This window comes from Oryctolagus cuniculus, chromosome 12, assembly GCF_964237555.1.
Source record: "Oryctolagus cuniculus chromosome 12, mOryCun1.1, whole genome shotgun sequence".
Classification (NCBI taxonomy): domain Eukaryota; kingdom Metazoa; phylum Chordata; class Mammalia; order Lagomorpha; family Leporidae; genus Oryctolagus; species Oryctolagus cuniculus.
In genome coordinates this window covers 81,438,844-81,464,193 of record NC_091443.1, presented here as the reverse complement: position 1 = coordinate 81,464,193, position 25,350 = coordinate 81,438,844, and the positions used below count along the sequence as shown (strand labels likewise).

The 25,350-nt window shown below is 49.2% G+C and overlaps 1 protein-coding gene across 1 annotated transcript in view; it reads right to left on the bottom strand.

Moving 5' to 3' along the window:
* The window catches only part of LIPC (lipase C, hepatic type), a 159,011-nt gene that overhangs the window by 1,789 nt on the left and 131,872 nt on the right, over nt 1-25,350 (bottom strand). The window contains 6 exon segments of the mRNA NM_001082032.1: nt 4,057-4,275; nt 5,755-5,872; nt 17,964-18,206; nt 20,621-20,854; nt 23,049-23,166; nt 24,214-24,396. Coding sequence (NP_001075501.1) covers nt 4,057-4,275; nt 5,755-5,872; nt 17,964-18,206; nt 20,621-20,854; nt 23,049-23,166; nt 24,214-24,396 — 1,115 coding nt within the window.

The window sequence follows — 25,350 nt, the reverse complement described above, 5'->3', positions numbered from 1 at the left end:
AGGAAGCCAAGGACGCTGCTCTGTTCACTGCCATCTCTCTGGTGCCACGACAGTGCCTGGCATAAGCACCCACAGAAGCACTCACTATGGTAGCTGTTGAATGCAATTCCCCAGCAAAAATGTCTATGACTTAAACCTTGACTGATGATATTTGAGAGCTCCCGTTTCTCCACACCCTTACCAAGTCTGGATGTTATCTGTCTTTTAATTTCTGCCAAACTAATGGGAGGCCAATGATAACTTTATTGAGTCTCATTTTGTGTTCATATGATTCTGGTGGAAACTGAACATCTTTTCATTCTGTTTAGCCACTTATGTTTTGCTCTAGGGCCAATAGTTCCTGTCCTTTATCTTTACCCCACCACACAAGCTTGCTCATCCCTGACTGTGCCTTTGGGGGAAGAAAATAACCTCCACTGAGTTCCTCCCTTGGAGGTACAGGGCAAGCTACTTTACCCACCCCCACCCCCCACTCCTTGCACTTAGCAGGGAAAATAAGGGTATAGTGTTTAGTACTTGCATCCTGGCTCTGGGATTTTGGTTTGTAAAAAGCACTAAAAAAACTGGTGCCTGTTATTAGTCTCATGAGATACACATTATGATTCCTATTTATTATTAAATAACTGAGGCTCAAAGAGCTGATATTCTCCTCGATTTGGGGGGGTGGGGGAGATGGGGGGGGGAGAGAAAGAGAGGATAAATCTCCCATCTGCTGGTTCCCTCCCCAAATGCCTGCAGTGGCTGGGGCCAGAACCCAAACCAGGAGCTGGGAATTCTATCCAGGTCTCCCACATGGATGGCAGGAACCGAACTACTTGAGCCATCACCATTGCCTCTCAGGATCTGCATTCGCAGGAAGCTAGAATCAGGAGCCGAAGCCAGGGATCAAACCCAGGTACTCGGATCTGGGATGCAGATGACTCCCTGGTAGGCTAAATGCCTATCCCTGAAGTTATTCTTTGAGGTTACACAGGTGGTAAACAGTGAAGTCATGTTGCTTTACTTGCTGCCTGCCTCCCTAGGAATGTCTCTTGGCCTCCTTGAGGCCTGTTGCAGCATAGCCCCAACAGCGCCAACCTGCACTGTCTCTGTTCCTACACTTCCTAGACTGTGTGATACTAGACTCCTGCTATTCCAGGTGTGGTCCCTGGACCCACAGCAACAGCATCACCTGGGAGCTTGTCTGAAATGCAGAATCTCGGGCCCCGCCCCAGACATCCCGAGACAGAACCTGCATTTTGGTGTGACTCCCAGATATTTGTGTGCACATTAAATCTGAGAAGTCCTGGGGGTGGAACACACCATTAGTACACTTCATTTGTCTTATTTTTCTAATCAGGTCCTTTCCTGCCAAGAGCCACAATATGGTATTTTTTTTTAATCCCTCAATGTTACCTGGTATGTATAGACAATAGGAGGCAAATGGCATTTAAAAATTAAAAAATTTAGATCCCTGTGTAGACGTTGTGATATGATAGGTTAAGCAGCCACTTGAGACACCTGCATAGCATACTGGAGTGCCTAAGTTTGAATCCTGGCACCTCTGCTTTGCATCCAGCTCCCTGCTTATGCACCCTGGGAGGCAGCAGACGATGGCTCAACTACTTGTGTCTCTGTCACCCATGTGGGAGACCACAGTAGAGTTCCAGGCTCCTGGCTTCTGCTTGGCCCAGTTTTGGCTGTTGTGGGAATTTGGGGAATGAACCAATGGATGGAAGATCTCTCTCTCTCTCTCTCTCTCTCTGCCTTTTGAGTAGATAAAAATAAATAACCATTTAAAAATATAAATCTCATTGTATCTTTACCCTCAACCTTTTTAAGCATGTGCTTCCTACAGCCCTGAGTATGATGTATACATATATATTTATGTCCAGCACTGTAACTGCTAGGTTAGACCATGGAAAGTCAGGTTAATGGGGCCAAAACTAATAGCAGAAGTAACTGTTGGAAACAGTACCCAGGCAACAAAAGGGCAATAGATCAGACAAACCCAAGGCAGTTATTAGTGGGGCTTGGACAGTTATTAGTGATGTCCCCGAGCCATGTACCTTCTGTGAGCCTCAGGCCCCTCTGCTGCACAGCCCATAGTACCCATTTCAGAGACACAGAGAAAGCTTGGGGAGAACAATTCTAAGGAGGCCAATGTGTTGTGGGAACCTTTTAGGTATCCTTCTCTTTCTTCCCTTTCTTCTTTCTTCCTCCCATGCCGTGTCATGTGGGTGTGCACCGTGGAGAAGATAGTGTTGTGTTTTCTACCACTTTGCAAGTCAAGTTACAAAGAACTGTCATAGTGAGCAACGGCCCCCACTGAGGAATTACTCTCTGGCTAAGAGAATGCGGGGAGGGAGGGGCTCAGAGGTAGTGCTGTTCCCAGGGACCCAGAAGTCAGGCAAGAGTGGCTACATGTGTAAGAGGAGAGAAGCAGTTTAATTTTCTCAGATTGATCGTGTGGAGAAATCTGTTGGCTGGCTGCAGAGTATGTGCTTGGTAATTGCCAGGATTTTGCATCCCAGGGAGATAAAATCTCAGAGAGTGGTTGTATAAGGGACCGGGGGGGGGGGGCATAAATCTGCCATGGGCTGGCTTCTGGCAGCAAAACCCAAAGGGCACAGGAGTATAGTTCAGAGGTTAGGAGCTTGCTGTATTCTGGCTTTACTAAGGATGAGCCAAAGAGAGACATGGGTTTCCCAGCATAGAAGGTTTCCTTGAATACAGAAGGGTGGAGATGGAAAGGGCCTGGGAAGCAGAGAATTTGCAAATCACCAAGAACTACAGAGAAATGTGGTTGCCATGGTGAGACGTGCTGGGCATCCCTCCCCTCTGCTGAGAAATCCTAGGGCCAGCTGGGCCCTCCTTCCTCTTAACTCCCTGCTCCCCACTCTCAGCCTTCTTGTCCCCAGGCACTTTGGGGCCAGGGTAGAGGATCAGTCACACAGAGCAGCATTTCTTAAGAGTAGTTCGGTGGTCCACATCTAAATTTCTTAGAGCTGTTACCAAAGAACATGCATCTGGGGACCTTCCCAAGACCGTGCTGAGTTGCAAGCTCTGCAGGTGGGTCCAGGAATTCTGCATGTTTTATAAGCCCCCTGGTGAGCACGTGGCATCTAAGATTGGAAGGCACCACCCCAGGGAGAGGCAAATCGACATTTTGAGGTTGTGATCTATTCAATGCATTTCTCCGGGTAAACAATGAAAAAGAAATAGTGCATCTACAGTAAGCACTGACATCACCAGGTGGCTCAATTGCACTCTTAAGTCTGGCTAATAGGCAGGTAGCTGTGAACCTTGGGCAGTGGGAGGGGTTGGACAGGGATGCAGAAGACCTGGGTGCAAATCCTGTTCCAACACCTGCAGCCACGTGAACTTGCAAAGGGAACTTCACCTTTCTGAGCATCTATGCTCCATCAACAGGACACCATAACATCTGCGTCCCATGACAAGTGAGGGTATGTGTTATGAAGCTGCCTGGTGCACACAGATGCTTAATATGAGAGTACTTTGGAAAGTTCATGGAAACTTGAATCCAAAGATTATTTTGGTAAATAAATCTTTGACATTCATACATGTGAGGGAGTCTTCAGAAAGTCCACAAAAAGTCGTGGCTGCCATTTGTGATACTGGCATCACATATTGAAGCACCGGTTTGAGTCCTGGCTGCTCCATTTCTGATTCTGCTCCCTGCTGATGTGCCTGGGACAGCTGCAGAAAATGGCCCAAATACTTGGGCCCCTTTTGCCCATATAGGAGACCCCAACAGAATTCCTAACTCCTAGCTTCAGCCTGGCCCAGCCAGGGCCATTGCAGCCATTTAGGGAGTGAACCAGCAGATGGAAGATCTCTCTGTGTGTCTCTTCCTCTTGTCACTCTGCATTTTGAATAAATAAATAAATCTTTTAAGAAAGGTTCACAAGAAGTGCATATCATGAAAAAAAAAAACCTATGCATGAATTTCAAAATCTTTTTGCACCAGAACAGACTACTCTTTTAATCCCATGTTCCCATGAACTGTTTGCAGTACCCTCGTTGATGTTGGGGGGAGGGTGGTTCCACCATCACCTTTGCTGGGTTTCTCCGGCTTTGACTCTGATGGTCTTCAGAATGAGGCCCGAGTTTCGGGGCTTTATGCCCCAGGGGATGATGGTCTGCACCGTATTCCAGACGTTGGCCCACACTGCGCTGTTTTCCCATTTGAACTTGATCACCATCAGCTCGCCGATATCCAAATTCAGCGTGATCAGAAAGGAATAGGTCTTATTACTAGTAATTCCCTCGCCCCTTGAAGACACAAAGGAAAACAGGCACCATCAGCTGAGTCTGAATAGCAAAGTGGTGTCGAAGCACATTCAAAATGTGTGACGTGGGCTGGGATTTGTGGCTGCATTTCCCAAACTGGTGATCCGTGGACTATTTAAAGAGACCGTGGACTATTAAAGGAGATACTAAGAGGTGTGACGGGGTGAACAGGCTTTCCCGGCAGTAACACAGGGTAGATCACTGTTTTCTGTGTGAGCATATAAAGAAGATTCCTGCTATCATGAATCAGAACAGCCTTCCAGGAGATGCTGGGCTTCAGCAATAGCTCCTGGGTGGTTCAGTTCTCATAGGTTTGAGTCATGCACACTTTTCTCTCCTAGATAATGCTCCCCCTCCCCATCATGCAGAAACAGACGCTTCTATTAAAACAACAAAGCCTAACAATACTAGAAAAACCACCCAGGAAACACAGGACCCAATTAAGAGCAAGATTTAAATGCAAGCTCTGAGGTATCATTATCAGCTTTACTCACTAATCTCTAAGACATTAAAATCTCCCAACATTGACAGAGCAGCTAGAAGCCCTTGCCACTACTGGGAATGATCCCCTGGAGAGAGATTGTAGCAGGTGCAGAGGTAGTACTAGATTTAGAGCGAGGCAGTGGGCGGAGGGCTCCCTGGCATGGCTCATCATAGCTCTTCCCGCAGTGCGGTATGAAGAGTCATTGAGGGACCCACCCTCTCAGCTGGACTGGGAGCATCGTAAGGATAGTGTCCTCTCGGGCACATTCTCCACGGAGAATCGAGCAATCCTCGCTGAAGGACTGAAGCAGGGTGACGAGCAGAGATCTGAGCTGGGGGCAGTCTTCAGGAGGAAGCAAGCTATGGATTGCCCTTGGGGTGGGCGAAGGACTGGTGTCACTTCCCACGGGAGTCAGTGCTGAGGGCCAAGATGTGGGGAAAGAGCCAGTGAAGCTGGGGGTGTCTGAGAGAGAGAGAGTGAGGCATTGTGAGGCCACTGCTGGGGTACAGAGCAGGTGTGTAACAGGGGGAAGGACAGATGGGCTGGGCTGGCACTGCAGGCTGAGATTGGAGATCTGTGCCAAGTTGAGTGGTAAAACCCAGTTTTATTTTTGAGTTATGGTTTTTAGAACCCATGGGAAAGGCACTCAGGGTCTTCTTGTGGACTGCTCTGCCCCTCACCTGTCCACCTTTCTCGGATCTTCCTCCTGCAAGGCAGAGCCTGGTGGGGCCTCCTCTGGCTTGCCTCTGCCCAGCCCTGCCTTTACCCTGGTTCACTGCACATGCTGGCTGCAGTAGGAGGAACTCAGCAAGGCTGAGGGCTGCAAGGGGCGGGCTTGGGTGCATGTCCTATTTGATGGGCTGTTTGGGGCAGACATAAGGGGATGTGAAAGGTAACTTGAGTCTGGTCTGAGCCATCTGACTCTGATAGAAATAAGAGTGTGAGCACCACAGGCAGGGTCCACAGTTCATACTCACAGCGTGATGGGGATTTTCTGCATTTCCTCTTTTGTTCCGAGAAGTGACATGGTAAAAGTTGGTTCCAGTGGCTTCTCAATTTGATTGATGAACTGAATCTTGAACTGGTAATGATAAACTGGGGAGTGTGTGTGGAGGGGAGAGAATATTTAAGTAGGAATTTTAAAATGAAAATGCCATACTTAAAAATATTAAAAATACAGAGGAAAAACTTGGATGCATAAATACTAAAATGTTAACAATGTCCCCACCCCAAACTCCTGAGTGATGGGATTATAATGCTTTTTCTCTTCTTTCTCCTCTATTTCCTAAATATCTATACAGGACTTAGATTATATTTCTGATATAATAATGGTAAGTAGTACTCAACAAAAGTTGGCAGAAAAGGAGAGCAGTAAGAATCCCTGGGTGTGTGTCCTGTTGGAGTATTTCCTGTGTTTGGCCAGGGTCCCCTTTCATCAGCCAAAGGATTTATGCCACTTAACTCTTCTGCCTGTGTCTGTTGGGGCCCGTTTCAGGGTGGGGCAGAGCTCCAGCCAAGAAATACATGTCCTAGTGGACACATCTCTACATTCTGGAGCGATTTCTAACAAGTTCTGTGCTTCAGCAAGCACATTTCCCATAGAAATAAGGTAACACTAGCTCTAGAACTTGTGTCCAGTATCCTTCTACTGAGTTGTCTGGAATAAGGTAATTTATTTTATTCTTCTTTACTTAAACATAAGCTGTATTTAATTAATAAAAGCAAAATGCTCACTCGTGGACGAGCTTTGTTAAATGCCTTACGTGGCAACATCTCATTTCCTCATCCTAACGACCCTGTGACATAGGTATTGCTTTGATAATCCCTATTTTGTGAATAGGAAAACTGAAGATTGACCAGGTGAATGACTTGCTCAAGGTCACAGTGCAGACTGTTCTCTTAGCCTCTCTCAGCTTGTCACAGAGACTCTGAGATGGCATTGTTGGACCACCTCATCCCCAAATGTCTTATTGCTGCTTGGACTTCCTTTTCTAAGTGTTGACAGTATTCTAGCACCAAGGTCACCAGAAATTTAATATGGTGTATAAATCCCATTCAATTGGTAGTGAGCGCCTAGAACCAAAGGTGACATGGATTCTGAGACCATGGGTAGGCTCTTAGGAAGATGGGTGTCTGCCTTGGGCAAAGAACAGGGGATTGATAGTATGCTTGCCATGCATTTGTCTTTTCTGTTCTTTTCTGTTCTGTTCTGACTAATGCACTAATTCTAATATTGTGCCTTACTTATGGTAGATACCTAGTAGACTTTTGTGGAATGAGTGAACTGTCAGTTGGCTTGGGAGTGATGTATCAGGACGTGGAGTAACACCTAGCAAGGTGGAAATTACTTCTGAGAATCTAAGACCTGAGTTTCCAGCTTTGTGGTAGGAGAATTCTTACTGGGAAACTTCAATCATGTTAAGTAGGCCACTTGACCATCCATCCCTTACATCCAGCCTATGGAAATTTATCATCTTCACCCATCAATTCCCAAGTGGCACCATTTCCCCTGGAGGTAGCTACACAACAAACTAGCAGCAGCTATTATGAGTGGTGTATTACTCTCACACCAGCTTCTGTCCTTTCCAGATATTTACATGAGCCCATCATTTGGCATAAGCCAGTCTTCCCATTGGATTTTGTGGTGTGTGTGCTCATATGTGTGGGGATGATATCTTTTGTGCTTACTTAAGGGGTTGGCTCTGAAGTACGGAATGTTTATTTCTGCTCACAGTAAGAACTAAGATTTGGTTTGCAGGCTGAGTTTCCACATTAGGTAGGAGGTAACTTGGGTAGTGTCTGGCATCCAGTCTCCTGTTCGTAATAGGTGTAATAGGTGCTCAAATCCTCAAGCATGGAATGAAGTATCCGATGCCCTCAGGACATTGAGAAAGGCTGTGGGTGAGAAATAAGAAAAGGGCGATGGGTCTAAATCTTAGGAAGTGGCCCAAAGCCTTGGGCGGAGCAGTGGAGAGAGGGACTCTGGCCTGGTTTGCCAGGAGCTTCTGGAGGGGTCTTAATGTTATTTGGGGGTTTGCTAAGTAAATTCTGTGACAAGTGAATTCTATACAATGAATTGAAGCAAAAAGGAGATTCCTTCAAAGACACAGGCTAGACTCAATGGGATGGGAGCAGGCAGGGTGTGGACAGAACACGTTGGGAGGACTGGCCCCGGCTAACCTCTGCAGGAGGGACAGAGTACTCAGCCAACACTCATAGCAACCAATTTCCACTTATTTGAGAGGAGAGAGAGAGAGAAATGTTCCATCTACTTGTTCACTCCCCAGATGCCTGCAACAGCCATGGATGGGCCCAGCCAAAGCCAGGAGCCAGGAACACTATCCACATAGGTCGAAGGGACCCAAGTACTTGAGCCATTACCTGCCGCCTTCCAGATGCATTAGCAGGAGGTCGGATCAGAAGGGGCAGGACTTGACCCAGCCACTCCAAGATAGGATCTGGGCATTCCCCAGGGGTATCTTAACTGCCGCAAAATCACCTTTAAATTCAGCTGAATGTGACATGCATTCGTTTTTGGAAGTCTACTGTGTGCTTAGCCCAGTGCCAAACACTGCAGGAGATGAATAAGATAAAGTGTATAATTGATGGTATGCATGATAATGACATTGGTTAATTTCATTTTGTTTTTTACCAAGTGGTTTGCATCTGTTATCCCATTTAAACCTCACAACAAATGATACTATTTTTCTCTCATTTTAAAGAGGAAACTGAAGCAGAGAGAGGAGAGCGGTCTCAGTGACTTTCCCAGGCTCACACAGCCAGGGAGTAGCATGGCTGGGACGGAAGCCCAGGCAGCCTGGCTGCAGACCCTGAACTTCTGAACGTTTATACCTGGGACCAAAAGCTTTATGTGCCCTAAGAAAAGACTCGAAATGTGGAAAGGGATTTAAGCTTAAAATGATAACAATTGTTTATTTATAAATAAACCAGAGGGGGAAGGCATTTGGTGCAGCAGTTAGATGCCACCTGGGATGCCCGCACACCATACTGGAGCCTTGGGTTGTAAGCGCAGTTTTGTTTCTAATTCCAGCTTCCTGCTAATGTGCACCCTGGGAGGCAGCAGTGATGACTCAAGGACTTGGGTCCCTGCCATTCACATGGAAGACTCATGTTTCGTTTCGGGCTCCTGACTTTAGCTAGCCCAGCCTTGGCTGTTCTGGGCATTTAGGGAGGGTATCAGCAGATGGAAGATTTCTATCTGTCTGTCTCTCTGCCTTTCAGATAAAATGAGAATCAAAACAAACAACAAAAACTCAGAAACATCCTAAATATTCGTAATAGAGGAATGACTATAGACTAATAGTGATAATTAGGATAACTACCATTTAATTCTTTACTATGTTCTAGACACCAAGCTAATTGTTTCATATAATTGTCTCATTTCTCTTTACAACAACTTTATAAGATGCGTACTTAATCTGTACTCCCTCATCAATTCACAAATGAATGAAGCTGAGGCTCAGGAAAAATTAAGTCCCTCGCCCATTTTCATGTGGCTAATCCCTGGTGAAGCTGCAATTAGAAGTTTGTCCACTGATTCTGAGTCATATTCCCAACTGTGTGATTTACTCTTATGAAGCCATTAAGTTATTGTTGGAATGCCTTCAATGTTTATGGAAAAAAGAAAACAAAAACAAAATCCTAGGATGTTAAATTATATATCTACTATGAGGCCAACTGTATGAAACGGAGTGTATGGCAGTAGGGGACTTTTTGAAAATATTAACAGTGCTGCTTTGGTTTGCATGCGGTGTGTACCCCTGGTGGTTTACATACTGGAAGCTTGGTTCCCAGGGTGCTGATGCTGGGAGGTGGTGCAACCTCTAGTGGGTGGGACCTAGTGGGTCAGTGAGGGTGCTGCAAAGGGAATCATGCTGGGCTCACACAGCGACTTAGCTCTTGCTAGAGTGGGTTGTTAGAAACTGAGGCCACCCCACGCACTTGGCCCCTTCTGCATTGTAGCCATTTCTCTTCCCGTTTTCTCTGCCACCCAGGGAACCTCAACAGAGGCCAACACAAGGAGCCGCCTGATCTTACACTTTGAGCTTCCCAAATTGTGAGCTGAATAAACCTCTCTTCCATATAGAGTACCCAGCATCAAGTATTTTGTTAAAGTAACAGAAAACTGACTAATATGAGGATACATAAAAAAGTATGGAATTAAAAGTCTATTTTAGTGCAAAAAAATGTTGGAATCTGTGCATGTGAAGGATCTTCAAAAAGTTCATGAAACATGTATTATAAGAAAAGTATACATGGATTTCAAATTTTTTTTGCACCAAAATAAATTTATCTTTTAATTAATTCCACATTCTATAAACTTTTGAAGTGTTCTTGTACAAATTCCTTTCCTGGGAGAGGCCATTTCTATTTCTCTTCTGCAGATTCCATGTTCTCTACAGTAAGCACATGTTCTAATTAGAATTGTGCTGGAAAAAGAAAAAGCTTTAAAAAGTATTTTAAAAGAAAACAAATAGAAGCAGGAGCTGCGGCCCAGGGGGCGCTTGCTGGCAGGTCCCTCCTGCCTTGTCTCACAGGCGTCCCTGTCCACGTCTTACCTCCCTGAAGGCAGCCTATGCTTAAGAGCATAGCACTCCCAGGCAGCCAAGGAGCACTTAAAGGGCCTTTGTGTGCAGAGCCCCGTGGGATGAACACATGCTGCATCAAAGACCCTAACTGGATAGGAAGAATGACAAAACAGCTTTTGTTCGTTCAGATTCTCCTCTGGGGTTGGGCGTTTGGTGCATGGTTAAGACGCTGCTTGGCCTGCACATACGCAGTATTGGAGTCCCAGCTTCACTTCTGAGTCCAGCCTCCTGCTAATGTACACGTTGTGAGGCAGCAGGTAGTGGCTCAAGTAGTTGGATCTCTGTCACCCACGTGGGAGACCCGGATGGAGTTCTAGGTTCCTGGCTTTGGCCTGACCCAATCCCAGCTATTGAAGGCATTTGGGGAGTGAACCAGCTGATGGAAGATCTCTCTCTGTATCTGTCTCTGTGACTTTCAAATAAAATGAAAATAAATGAATAAATAAAATGTTTTAAAAAGATCCTGCTGTGCATCAGGCTCCATATGAAGCAGTCCTCATGTAGTGAGACATGCTGGGTAGTCTCCACTTGCTACATCTGCCTGTGGTGTCCCGTCCACTCTGCCCTTCTCCGCTCAGTTCTGAGCCTTGGCTTTTTTTTATTTTTAAGATTTATTTATTTTTTATGAAAGAGAGAGAGAAAGAGAAAGCAAAGAGAGAGAGGGAGCTCCTCTATCCGCTGGTTTACTCCCCAGATGGCCCCGATGGCCAGGGCTGGGCCAGGCTGAAACCATGGGTCTCCCATGTGGGTGGGCAGGAGCCCAAATACCTGGGTCATCTATTCTGCTGCTTTTCACAGGCAGTGAGCAGTGAGTTGGATTGGAAGTGGAGCAATGGGGACACGAACCTGTGCCCAAATGAGATGCTAGTGTTGCAGGTGGCAGCTTTACTCACTGCACCACAATGCTGACCTCAACCTCTAGGAATCTCAATGTGTCATTGAACATTCAGCAGAATTAGTCTCCACTCCTTGACTCCCATCCCTCTGTCTGTCAGTTGCTATGTGGGTGAAATGATAGCTAGCTGTTGGATTCAGGGGCAGCCACAGCTGTGTTGGTTTTCTTCACATGGCCCACCCTTCATGTAAGGAGTATCCCTCCCTCCCCTTCTGGCCCAGGCGAGGGACGTCTGGTGTTCTGCTGAGCCCTAGACTGATCAAGCGCTAATTATCCTGGTGAATCACAGATATGGAGGCAGATGTTTGGAGACCTGAGTTACCCAGGTAGCTGGAAGTGAAGCAGGATTTGAACCCAGGTGTCCGATTCCCAAAGACCCTTCCCGTGCCTCCTGGTGCTTTGGTTTGGCAACTGGATCTGCTCTTTGACAGCCAACAGCCAACTCTCAGCCCCTGAAGAGAAGTTGCGATCAAAACCCCTTTCCAATGCAGTCACCAAGTTTACAAAACACCTGCCGGCTCCAACCCACTGACATCCACGCAGGACCATCACTGCTGTGGAGTGCTGCCTCCTGTCTTGTGAGTGGCCAGTCCCTGCCTGGGGATAAATGTTTTGTGTCCCTGTACAGGAGATGCACTTTGTCCCTTTTCTTAAATTGTGAGTAGGAGATGCATTTCCACATCTGAGAGGCTATGATTCTGAGGTTCCATGATTGTGGAGGAAGGTGATTGTGTAAAACCAGGGAATTAGCTGTAGATGATAGCACAGCCTATGAATGAGAATGACCTGCTCACTGCCCCTCTACCATGTCTCCCTGGGGTATGAGCTCTGCAGGAGGTCTGAGCATGCCCATGTTGGCAAGAATGTTCCTGAAGGTTCCTGAAGAACCCTGCAGGGTTGCACTAGGAGTTTTTTTTCAGAGAACTCTTGGTATAAAATTAATTTTTGAAATATGAAAAGGCCTTTCATACTGAGAACTAATTATTTATTCTTCCTTAGATTTCTGTAGGTGGTTTTCTTAAAAAGATAATTTGCCTACCCCTGCCCCCACCCCAAGACAATGATGCTATCACAAAGATTAAGGAAAGGCGAGTGAGTGATTTTGCTCACTTTACCTTATGACATGTTTAATAAGGATGTTAAAAATGATTTGGGGGAAGGCTTTTGATCTGGTGACTGCAAGGAGAGGAATACAACATATTCCCAAGTTCTGGCTCACACATTATTTCAGGTCTACAAGATGAAAGAGTCCTTTGACCCTGAAAGAGAGCAGGCAAGCTCTGTATAGAGCAGAAATAGGGGCCTTTGGAGAGTCTCCTTGTGAGGAGACCCTGCATTCTGACTCCATGTGGAACCCGCAGTGAATTTCATAAAGAAAAACTTGTGTTTCTTTTCATAAGGCAGACAGTGTAAGCACCAGGTTGTAGAATTTATGAAAAGAGAATATGTTGTTTCTTCCTTGTCTTTTTTTTTCTTTTTGTCTTATGGAAAATATGATTCTGAATCCTTTATGTATTGGCTCTGGGAGCTATCCTGACTCTTTCCATAAACATCAGAGAGATTGGTTTTTCCCTGGAAGGGTACGGGTTTTCTCAAGGAGACATGGCAGGAAAGAGATCTCTTGTGTTTTCTTGGCGCATCAAGGACTTGTTCTTAGACCTGAAATGCCTCTAACCCAAGAGGCCAGTGGAAGGTGATGGGATTGAGGGGCCCAAGAAAGGCACTGTCCAGGGCATTTTGCCAGGGTTGGCCAGGGCTGAATGAATGAACTCAGAGTGGGCTCACATGAGGGAGAATAGGAGCAGGTGCTCTTGCAAGCATATGTGTATATGTTTATGTAGGCTTATTTTGGCAATGTGATGGTTCAAGGAGCTGGGTCCCTGCTACCCACATAGGAGACTTGGATTGAATTCCCCAGCTCCTGGCTTTGGCTTGGCCTAGCCCTGGCTGTTGCAGACATTTGGGTCAAATTGAACCAGCAGATGGAAGATCTTGGTCTGTTTGTCTCTTTGCATTTCAAACAATATTTTACAAACGCACACACACATAAATATATAAAAAAATACTGTTCATGCCACTCACAAATTGTGTACCTTGGGCAGATGATTTAAACTCTATGGATCTTTCATTTTTTAAAAAAAATATTTATTTATTTTAAAAAGATTTTATTTATTTGAGAGACAGAGTTACAGAGAGAGGGAGAGACAGAGAGAAAAGTCTTCCATCCACTGGTTCATTCCTTGAATCGCTATAATGGCTAGGGTTAGGCCGATCTGAAGCCAGGAGCTTCTTCCGGGTCTCCCACTTGGGAGCAGGAGCCCAAGCATTTGGACCATCCTCCACTGCTTTCCCAGGCCATAATCAGAGAGCTGGATTGGAAGAAAAACTGCCAGGGCTCAAACCGGCACCCATATGGGATGCGGGTGCTGCAGGCAGAGGCTTAGCCTACTATACCACAGTGTTGGCCCCGATTTATTTTATTTTTATTTGAAAATCAGAGTTACAGAGAGAGAGAAAGAGAGAGAGAGAGATCCTCTGTTCACTGGTTTACTCCCCCAGAATGCCCCAATGGCCAGGCTGAAACCAGGAGCTAAGAGCTTCATCTGGGTCTCCCGTGTGGGTATCAGGGGCTCAAACACCTGAACCATCTTTTGCTGCTTTTCCCAGGCCATTAGCAGGGAGCTGGATTGGAAGTGGAGCAGTTGGGACACGAACCCGTGCCCATATGGGATGCTGGTGTCACAGGTGGCAGCTCTACCTGCTATACCACAGCACCGGCCCCAACCTCTATGAATCTTAATGTGTCATTGGAACATCAAGCACAGTCTCCACTCCTGATTCCCATCTCTCTCTCTCTCTCTCTCTCTCTCTCTCTCTCTCTCTCTCTCAGTTGCTGTGTGGGTGAAATGATAACTGAGTTAGCTTGGGCAATACATCCTACATCACCCCCAGGCAAAGTGTCCCCCACTAAGTGCCACTTGCCTGGCCTCCACCCACGTAACTCCTCCCACTGCTCTGAGCATGAAATTAGGTGTGATGCTTGCAAAACAGAATTGACTCAGTCCAGATCAGTACCCCTTAAAAACAAGATCCTGAGATGGTCAAGGTTCCTCCTGAGAGAGGGAGAATGGAATAGGCAATAAGTTGCCTCATTTCTCTCGCCAATTGTGATTCTGAATTCTTTCACTATGGCTATACTCATGTGGTGTTTGCCTTAGGTCTGGCAAATGGCTGTAGAAAATAGATCTGTGGATGGTTTTATTGAAATATCTTGGGAGCCGGAGGAATGCGGACCAAGTTAGTCATGTGAAACTATAATCAGGAGGCCATGTTTCTCTTGCCCAATCAACCCTGCCTTAAAATACAGAGTACATTTAGATGTCCTTGAAAACTATGGATTATGGTTGCTTTGTATGCTAGGGTTGAGCAATTCTACTTTTTAAGAATCTACATGTATTCATCAAAACGCTGGAGGTGGTCACTGAAATGGGTGTTGGGGGCTGAAACCAGAGATGGTCACAGCCATGATGGGCAGAGAACAGGGTGGTTGAGGTGGCCCAGATGAAGGGCTTCATACCAGCACCATCTATAGCTCTTCCCACAAAAACAGTTATTTCTGTGTCTCCTGCTACATAGCCACATATTTGAGCTCTTTAAAATGTGACTGAGGAGACACAATTTTGGTTTTATTGAAAGGAATTTAAATTTGGATTGAAATGGCCACATGTAGTCAGTGGCTACACTACTGTATAACAGAGCATTGCACAGAGTGAAGGATCCCTTACGGAGCAGCTTCGACTTTCTTCACTGGAAGGACTGAGGCAGACATTGGGAGTAGTTTGGGGGACAGGCAGAGAAGAGGCAGGCATGATCCAGGCCACAGCTCAGCATTGGAACCAGCTTTGTGGGTACCATTCTCATGGGTTGGCTCTGCAGCAAGATAAGCAGTTGGAATAGAGACACAAAGGCTGTCTCCGGTTGGTTTTGATAGCTGGTAGGTGAGATCCACCTGCCCCAAAGCAATTCTTTGGCTCTCCTCATTGAGAAAGGGGTCCTGGGGAGTGACCATAAAAGGGAATGCTGGTTGGACACCTGGGGCCTTGGGCAACTAGGAAGTACTCAGTCTGGCTCCTGCCTACTGACTTTACTCTTTTGTCTCCCTTCTCTCTTTTCTTAAATTTATTTATTTATTTTTATTTATTTGAGAGACAGATGCACACACACACACACACATGCACAGAGAGACTGATTTCCATCCAATGGTTCACTTCCTAAGTGCCTGCAACAGCTGGGGCTGTGCCTGGCTGAAGCCAGGAGCCTGAAATTCAGTCTGGGTCTCTTGTGTGGGTAGTAGAGACCTCAGTACCTGAACCATTACCTGCTGCCTCCCAGGGTGTGTACTGGCAGGAAGCTGGCAGTGGAAGAGAAGCTGGGACTTGAACTCTGCCACTCTGATATGGAATGTAGGCATCGCAAGGCAGGGAGTGGGAAGAGAGGAGGGGAGATGGGGTGAAGGGGTCCTTAGCTGCTGCACCAAACACCCACTCCTGCCTTCCTTCTCTTGCTACTTGCCTTCTTCCCACCTCTAAGGCCACAATAGACATCCTCAGGCTGGGTCAAGCCCTTCACTTCAGAGGAAGTTCCCAGTTCACCCGGAAGGTAAAAACCACCTCATGTCTTCCCAGCTGATCTAAAAGAAAAAGCACTCCCCTGCCCACAAAACAGTCCAGGGGAGGTAAAACACACCCAGCTCATTATTTGGAGGTCTGGACTCCACCAAGAATTCACTGTGTGTGCTTGGGAAAATGATTTTCCCTGTCTGGGCCTTGGTATCCCCATCTGTAAAATGGCTGGGTGGAACAGTCTCCGGCAGTGCTAACCTTCCATGATCAAAACAGGCCCAGTGCAATGTGATTGACTATCTGAGGTTTTATCACTGCAGTCGGCTTTGCCATTGAACAGCGAAGCTGGTTAACCCAAATGAATCTCTAATTGGCAGCCTGCGGTGGGGAGCTCCCTGAAGCGGGAGGTCTTCCAGATCCCCTCTCCTGCTCCTGGGGGTGCCCCTTCTCCAACCTTAAGGGACGACAATGGAACAGACCCCCTGGCTCCTCATGGGGGAAGGCCTGCCTCCCATCCTCACGGCTCCGCCCACCATGGATCCCTATTATTCCCAGGCCTGTTTGGCTCCTGGTAGGGAAATCTGGCTGGAGAGCAAAAGTTCCCATGAACTGAGAAGCCCTGGGCCTCAAAAAAAAAGTGGCCTTGGAGTCTGAACTTGTGAATGTGCTAATCAACGGAGGGCGGACTGGGCAGCGGACAGCCCCATTCCAGGCCCCCGTGCAGGCTGCGTGTTGGGGGGGCCCTCCACCCAAGTTTTGGTGTCGTCTTCTTTACGATGGGGTCATCGCTGGCTCTGCCTACGCTGCATGGCTGTTGTGAGGGCTGCAAGCCGTTGGGCTGCACCAAATGTTTTACATGAAATGCTGTGCCTTTTTTTTTTTTTTAACAGGCAGAGTGGACAGTGAGAGAGAGAGACAGAGAGAAAGGTCTTCCTTTTGCCGTTGGTTCACCCTCCAATGGCCGCCGCGGCCGGCGCGCTGCGGCCGGTGCACCGCGCTGATCCAATGGCAGGAGCCAGGAGCCAGGTGCTTTTCCTGGTCTCCCATGGGGTGCAGGGCCCAAGCACCTGGGCCATCCTCCACTGCACTCCCTGGCCACAGCAGAGAGCTGGCCTGGAAGAGGGGCAACCGGGACAGAATCCGGCGCCCTAACTGGGACTAGAATCCGGTGTGCCGGCGCCGCCAGGCGGAGGATTAGCCTAGTGAGCTGCGGCGCCAGCCGAAATGCTGTGCTTTTGAGAAGTGGCAGTGCTGGCCTGTCCTGGGCTGCAGACACAGGATCTGCTCTGCACTCAGCAAAGAGCCCCACAGCAAATGCCTTCTCCTGCCCCCACCCCCACCCCCACCCCATCCCCGCCTCAGGGACGGTGTGCTGCGACACAGTCAGATGCTAATCACTCCCGAGCTGTTTTTGGGATTAGGCACACATGCTAATGGCAACAGATGTCAGCTTGTTCCCTCCAGGAGGATTTAAGCTTCAGTGGAGGATTTCTCTGTTGGCCTCCACCCAAGATGTGGCCATAGCCCTTTCTGTGACCTTTTGTTCAAGTCAGGGAAGCCCGTGGCCTCGCCCTGTGCCCTGAGGTTATTAAGAACTTAGCTTAGGGAACACTGGAGACAGAATCTCATCTTGGGAGGGCCTCGATAGGACAGTCAGAGCTGGAAGAGCAGCTGACTCAAGTCTTGGGGGCACAGGGAGCTGCACCTGCCGTCTAGAACCCAGGGGTGTTTGGGGGGCCATGAACGGAGGTAAAAGATCTTTAAGGATCCTGGGTGGTCCTGGTAACTGCTTGAGGCCTTCCAGGTCTAACATTCTAGGGAGTCACGGAAGTGGAGACAGGTCAACCAAGGATTGTTCCAGAAGGTATCAAGGTGTTTCCTAGCCCTCAGCAGCAAGGAGGCTCCTTTCCTGGGGGAGAGACAAGGCTGCATTGACCTTGCTCTCCGAGCCCAGGCAGAGTCACAGTCCCTCCAGGAACAGCACGGTGGGCGCCTCCGAAGCTTTCACACAGGTCACTGCGTCGCACCCGCCTGCAGGCTCCAGGCCCCCGGGCACTCACCTCTGAAGGGCGACTGGGCCTGGGTCACGAGGAAGAGCCGCTTGCCCTTGCTCAGGGGCTCCTGGCGGATGTGGTAGCCCAGTGTGTTGCAGCGGCCCTTGGTGCAGCCCAGGCACAGGCCCTGGCTGAAGCTGTCCATGTCGCTGCACTGGTAGGCCGTGCTCTGCATGCTGGGGTGCAGCAGGGAGTCAATGAAGAGGTGCACCGACCGCTCGTGGGCGCACTTGATGGTCTGCGAGAGGGCTGCGACACAAGGCAAGAAGGGCGTCACCACCCCAGAGCCCAGAGTAACCTCCGCTCTGTTCACAGGATCATCTCGCTTCTCAGCTCCCAGAATTGCGCTGGGAAGGGAGGGAGGGGGTCACCGAGGCCAACCCATGGACAACAGCAGGTGTAGCGAATGACAGAGAACATAGGAAAGTAGACCCCTTTGGCTGGCAAACATCCCAGACTCTGCTGGGCTCTTAAAGGCACCCTTCTCCTCTAGCATGTGACAGGGGCTGTGATTTAATGGGCACCCCAAGTCACTGGGAAAAGATCAAAGTATTTAAGAAAGCAAGGTAGGGAATTCATTGTCGAAATGTCTCTCAAATGGTTAAAAATGTCCTGGTGCTGATGGCTGGAGGGTAGGCTGGCTGGAAAGGGCCTGTGTGGGATGTCTGTGTTCTTAATGAAGCTGGGGAAATGAGGCATCCCCAGGGCACACTGATGGCGTGGCATAAGCTGAGACCTCTCATGCGTGTGCCTTCTCAGCATGCGGAGCACCAGTGCATCCCGTGGGTCACAGGCCCATGAAGACAGCGTAACAGCAGGGATATAGGATTCAGAAGGACACATACCCCAGTAACCAGCTCTGAACAGGCCTAACTCAAAGAAAGCAAGCTTACAATGTTAATCGTCCGTGAATCTTGACCTTTAACTTTTTTTTTTTTTAAGCTGTCCAAATGTTAACCTATACTGCAGCAAATTATTCTCAAGGAATGTTGAGGAACCAGTATGAGACAGGTAAAGTACCCCATGTAAGGAGAGAGTACAGGTGACTTTCCAAAGGCCACTGGCCCATGTCTGAAGGCTAAAGGCCAAGGCTGGTCATTGCTGTTCTGGGTCCCCGGTGCCCACATTTGTTGAGCATCTACTAGGAGGCAGGTGGATGCTGAGCGCTTTCCTCCCAGTCCTTCCCTGGGCCCTCACTGCCTCCTGTGAGCTCACTAGGAGCTGGGGTGTGGTGTGTGTGTGTGTGTGTGTGTGTGTATGAGGAAGTAGTTATCTAATGCCCTTCTGTTCAGTTGTGCTGGGGAGAATGACCCCAGACCTAGCACCCTTTCAAGCAGGGGCCAAAAAGCTGAGAAAAACCACCCCAAGCCCAGGCAGGCTGAACACACATAGTTGGTTGCGTCACTTGGAAGTATAGCATGAGACAACACATAGGAGACACTGGCCAGAGATGCATGAAGAGGCAAATTGGAAACCCGGGCCTGGTGGTCGGAGTGGAGCTTTTTGAGGGTGTAGATGTGGGAGGAGGGCTGGACGGTGAGCAGAAACTGCCAGTAGCCTGAGGGGCGGGGCCGACCTGGGCTTGGTGGGAGAATGGAAGCAGTGATAAGAGGGAAGTTCCCAGAAGGCTTTTTCGGGCGTGGGCAGCTGGAGGCTGGGAGTGCAGCCAGAATGAGAGGTGGTGGTGTGTGAAGGTCATCCTGATACTGGAGAGGTGAGGGCAGTGATGTAATCACAGGAAGTGTGGGCTGGGCTCAGCTTTGGAAGACTGGGCTGAGAAGGCGGTGTGCAGGGGGTGGGGGTGGGGGCCTCCAGTGGGCTGGGACGGAGTTGCTGTATTTTAATCAGGATGGCATTTTATAACAGCCAGAAATGTGGCATACCTGTGGAATGTGCACTTTCTGTGGATGTTTTTGTTCTTTAATTCTGTGTTATCAATGTGCACATTCCCACTTGGGTTTTGAGCTTTGGGCAAGAAATTCTGTTCTTCATCAGGCTGACAACACAGTAATGAGCCCTCCTGCTGCCCCTGACGTGTGTGTGTGTGTGTGTGTGTGTGCCTGGCTGACAGTGCCCGATGTGACCCACACCACCAGCCAGACCAGCAAGGCCTGGGGGCCTCCAAACTCAGAAAATGCCACACCCACATGGTTTCTGCAAAATAGGAAGTAGCAAGGGCATGTGTGTAGCCGAACATCACTTTGGGAAAATCTGTCACTTCCTGTGGGGTCAGCTGATCAAACCTCATGGAGGTGAGGTAAGGAATTCTTTCCGTTCTTGGGGGACAAACAACCAAGAAGCCATGACCTATTCAGTGGATGGATCCTGGTGTGGCTCAGCGTTAGTGAAGCCCCTTGAGTGAGGAGACTTCCGGAGAAGCATCAGGACTCGGTGCTTGGGAGGACCGGCATTCCCAGGGAGGCTGTGCTTGGGCACATGGTGGGATTCTGACGCTGCTGCTCAGGACTCGGGCTCCAAGGACTTCTGCCTGTTCTAAGAGCCACCTGCCAGGGATCTCCTCATTCCCCACTCCCAGAAGCCTTCTCTCTTTGTGGACTCAGTGGCCGTGTACCCTGGGCCCCTACCCTTGCTAAACTCATCCCAGGTGCCGCAGAATGGGTAGATGCCAGCGGACTCCCGAGGCCCGGCACCTTCTTTCTCACCGTTTAAGCCGTGCTGGGCGATGTGTTTGTAGAGCTCCAGGAAGTGACAGCCAGGCTGGAAGGAGCCCCCGTTGGGGTAGAAGTCATAGTGGCCTACGGGCTGTTTGATGCCCACACTGAGGCCCATGTGTTCCCGGGTAAAGGTGTGAATGGCATCCACAAAGTTGGCATCATCTGGAGAAAGACGGTCACTGGCGGACGTCCCCTCGAACAGAGGGCCTGCAGCATCCAGCCCTAATCAGAAAGTCAGGTGAAGAGTTAAGCGGGAGCCAGGGGAGGGGAGGAGAAGTGGGCTTTTTGGCTTTCTGCTATGGTTACACATTCATGAGCTCACAGGAAGACGAGAAACCTAGGGCATGATCTTTCTGTAGAAAACCTCATCCGAACTTTTTGCATTAAAACCGCAGTAATTTATGGTGCTGAAGATCATACGCAGGTTGGGCATTATTTAGTGGGGGTGGGGGGGAAGGAGGTTTGCAAGAGCTATCCAGTGGTCGAAATAAAGGTTTTGAGGGAATGCTGGATTCATTTAAGCAAATCAATGTTAAGTACCTCTCAAGCTACTTTGAAGAGCATCTGTTTGCATTAAAAAAAGAAAAGCCATGTGCTAATTATATGAAGTGCTAGCCTACCCATCAAAGAATTTATTTGTCTGCATGTTGTCCATAATTTCCCTGAACAAGGTTTTCTCCTTCACTAATGTCATTCCATTGGCATGTCCAGAGCAGCCTTAGGACATCACTGTTTCGGGATGAAAAGGGGAGCCAACAGGGTTGCTCCAACCACTTGGCCTTAGTGACACAGGTGCTTGCATGAGGCAAGAGGCTGCTGCTAGGGAATAGTCATGCACTCAAGGTTTCTTCCAGGGGTGCGGGTTGTGTCACAGCAGGTTAAGCAGCCGCCTGCAATGCTGGCATCCCATATGGAAGAACCCGTTCGTGTCCTGGCTGCTCAGCTTCTGGTGCAGCTCCCTGCTAATGCACCTGGGAAGCAGTAGATGCTGGCTCAAGTGCTTGGGTCCCTGCCACTCATGTGGGAGACCCAGATGGAGTTCCTGGCTCCTGGCTTTGGCTTGGCCCAACCCCTGCCATTGCAGCCATTTGAGTGAAGTGGCAGGTTGAAGATCTCTCTTTCTCTCAGTCTTTTTTTTTTTTTCTTCTTATGTTTCTTCCCAGTCTTTACTTAGAGGTGGCCTTCTCAGGCCCTGGTTTCCATCCCTCCTGGGGTGAAGGACTGGAATGTGGGTATGGGAAGCCCTCTTCTCCAGTCCTCCCCACAGTGACGAATGAAAGAGGTCTGGGAGTGATTCAGATTCTGTTCATCAGGCTGACAACACAGTAATGAGCCCTCCTGCTGCCCCTGACGTGTGTGTGTGTGTGTGTGTGTGTGTGTGCCTGGCTGACAGTGCCCGATGTGACCCACAGCACCAGCCAGACCAGCGAGGCCTGGGGGCCTCAGGCCTGAGGCTGCCTCCTTGTGGTTCTGACTCGGCCTCTGCCCTGCTTCCTCCGGCGTGGACTCTGTGGCTTTTCTGGAAGCTTCTTGGGGGGAGGTTATGTTCCCTCTGTGCTGCCGAGGGTTACAACAGTGGGGGAGGGTAAAAGCTGGTGTATGGACCAGGCCTTTCCAGTCACCAGCAAGATGCAAAAATGAAGGGTGAGGAAATGAGTTCTCAAGTTCTCATCATGATCTGCCATGTTCCCTAGCCTTTGTCACAGTAAAAATAAATCTCTTCTTTTTTGAAGGAATCGTAATAGTTTTTTTAAAAAAATTATTTATTTTTTTAACTTACCTGAAAGCTTACTTGAAAGGCAGAGAGACACCCCTTCCCCCAGCCCCAGAGAGAGACAGACAGACAGATAGACAGAGAGAAAGGGAGATGTCTCCTCTGTTGATTTCTGGTTCTTCCTCCTGATTCCAGCCTCCTGGCAGTGCAGACCCTGGGGAGCAGCAGTATCTGCTGAAGTAGTTGGGTCCCTGCCACCCACGTGGGAGACCTGGATTGCACTCCCAGTCCCCGCACTGGCTCAGGCCATTGCAGGCATTTGGGAAGGGAACCAGCAAAACGTTGCTCTTTCTGGGTTGTCTGTCTGTGGGTCTATACCTACGTCAACAAAAGAGATTCTTTTTTGCTACACAAGCATATAGAAAGGGCACTTTTTAGTCCTAGTTGGCACATGTACAACAGGCATTTGTTCCAGGAAAGGCAATAGGAATTGAGGCTATAATTTGCTTTGAATTCTCTTGGAACAGCAACCCCGACAGTGGTCGTGTTTGAGAGAGTGTTACAAGGCCGCTCATGAACTCTAATACATCATGAAAGAGATCGGGGCGTTTTAATGATAAAACTGTTGGAAAAACAGCTCCTTGCTGGCTGGGCCTGTGCAGCTGTGGCGATTACAGGATATCTGCTCCCAGCCACGCTTACCTGTAATTCTTCCAATCTTGTGCTTTCCGCTGATGTAGCTGCCAGCAAATCCGGCGACATGAGCACCCAGGCTGTACCCAATTAGGTGAACATTGCTTCGAGAAAAAGGAGCAGATTCCTGGAAGACAGCAGCGGGAGGGTTGCAGGAGGACAAGGGCGGCCGGAATGAAAGTCTTGGAGGATCCAGCTTGCTCGAGGCACCCATTCTTTGCATCGGCTTGCAAATGAAGGGCTTTATTCCCACCCCAAGCTGAGACAGCTTGCTCATCTCGCTGATTCTGTCCTCTCAGAGGCTGGCCCTCCTTTGAGGCTTAGCTACCTGGGACCCTGCATCGTGGCCACTGCCTCCTGCCTGCCTGTCTTCCCCTGCACATGGATGCCCTACACAGCGATCCTTTCATTTGTGTGTGGGTGTGTGTTTGATGGTTTACGGGGCGTGTTTAGATCCCTCAGCATGTCCAAGGCGGTGAACACAGGAGCAGTGGACAGTGAGGGTGTGAAGACGGTTCTACAAAGTAGAAGTTCAGGGGAGGCATCTGAGAGCGCCCTGGGTCCTGAAAGCTTAGTACTAAGGGCTACTGTGGTTTGCATATCAGTTGGAGTTTCCCTCAAAAGTCTGTGTTAAAGGACTGGTCCCCAGAGAGGTGCCACTGGGAGGTGGTGGACGCTTTACCTAGTGGGAGGTCCTTAAGTCATTGGGAACAGTGCCCTGGGCAAGTAGTTCTCGCCTAACCTCATGAGCTCTCGCGCGACCTCACGAATTTTCTCGTGAACTTGCGTGACCTCACGGTTCTCTCACGACCTCACAAGTTTTTGCCAGAAGGCTGTTCCCAGAGCCGCAGTTTGTGCCAGGTACCCTCTCTGCTTTCTGGCTTGGCGTGTGCTCTTTCCTCCACATGGCCTCTGCCACTGTTGCCATCTGCCACCCTCACCAGATGCCAAGACAGTGGGGCTGCCTGACCTTGGAATTGAACCTGGTAAGCTGTGAGCTAAGTAAATCTGCTACCAGGTGAGTCGCCTCAGGTATTGTATTGGGTAATGCAAAGCTGACCAGTACAGGGGTTCTCCTCCCTGGGTTGATGTTAGGGACCAGCTGACTTCCCTTGCTCTTAGAGGAAGGGAGATGAGGGCAGGGCAGGGCAGAGAGCGGTGGGGGACGTCTTACCTCCAGCCACTGAAGAAGAGCCGCCACCTCCTGGCCCACCAGGCGGGCATTGCGCACCGCGACGGCATAGTGGCTGTGTGCCAGGGAGATCCAGTCTACCAGCCCCACGTTCACTGGCCGGGCCGGCTGTGATTTCAGCGCCGCCACCATCTGCCAGATCCAGCTTTCCAGCAGGCCGTCCACCTGAGGGTGAGCCACGGGTGGTCAGTTCCACGGAGGGAACGGAGGGAGGGCAGGCTGCGTGGTCTCCTTTCTCTCCGCTCAGCCCTCCTCCTGCTCCAATTCTTGGATAATGCTGGCTCCTTCTCTCCAAAGAGAAAGGGGTTTTCTCAGCCCTGGCACTATTAACATTTGGGGCCAGAACATTCTGGTAGTAGGAGCTGCCCTGTGCATGGGTTAACAGCAACCCTGGCTCCACCAAATCCGTGCCAGCACCAGATGTCACCAGGCGTTGCCAAATGTCCCCTACTTGAGAGCCATCTTCTGAACCTTCCCCTACTTTGGGACTTTCTGGGTCTCAGGACAGTGGGAACATCCATGTCAATCAGCCACCTCCGCCGCGGGGCTACTCTCCCACCTCTCTGCCTCCCGCAGCCTTTGTCCAATCCTCACTGTGTTCTCCTGGCTTGGGTGAGACTAGCACACAGGCCTGGACGCAGTAGGTGCTCAGTAAATGTTTGGGGAGAATTGTTCTGCGGGCGGGCCTTGTTTGAGAATCAGCTTGTAGGGCGCTCTGAGTGGGCTCATGGAGCAAGGACATCTGCGCTGTGTCCTGAGTTTGGCAAGAAGAAGAAGGTAGGCATGGAGTGTGGTCCTGGTGGGACCTAGATGTTCCATGCAGAAGGAACAGCATATATAGAAGTGCAGAGTCATGAAAAGGCTGTGTGGTGTACCCGGGGGATGGTGGGGAGAGCAGAGCAGCTGGCTGTGTTGAAGGCTGGACTACAGCAGGTGAAGCTGGAGAGCTCGACTGGCAGCTGGGCATGTCATTCAGGTGAGAGGCAGTCACTGAGTCAGGCTCTACCAAGTGCCTCTGTGTGCTCCCAGGGTCTTGAGTTCAAATTCAGCCTCTCCCTTATTAGCTGGGTGACCTTGAGCAAGTTATTTAACATCTCTGTGCCTTAGTTTTCTCGTCTG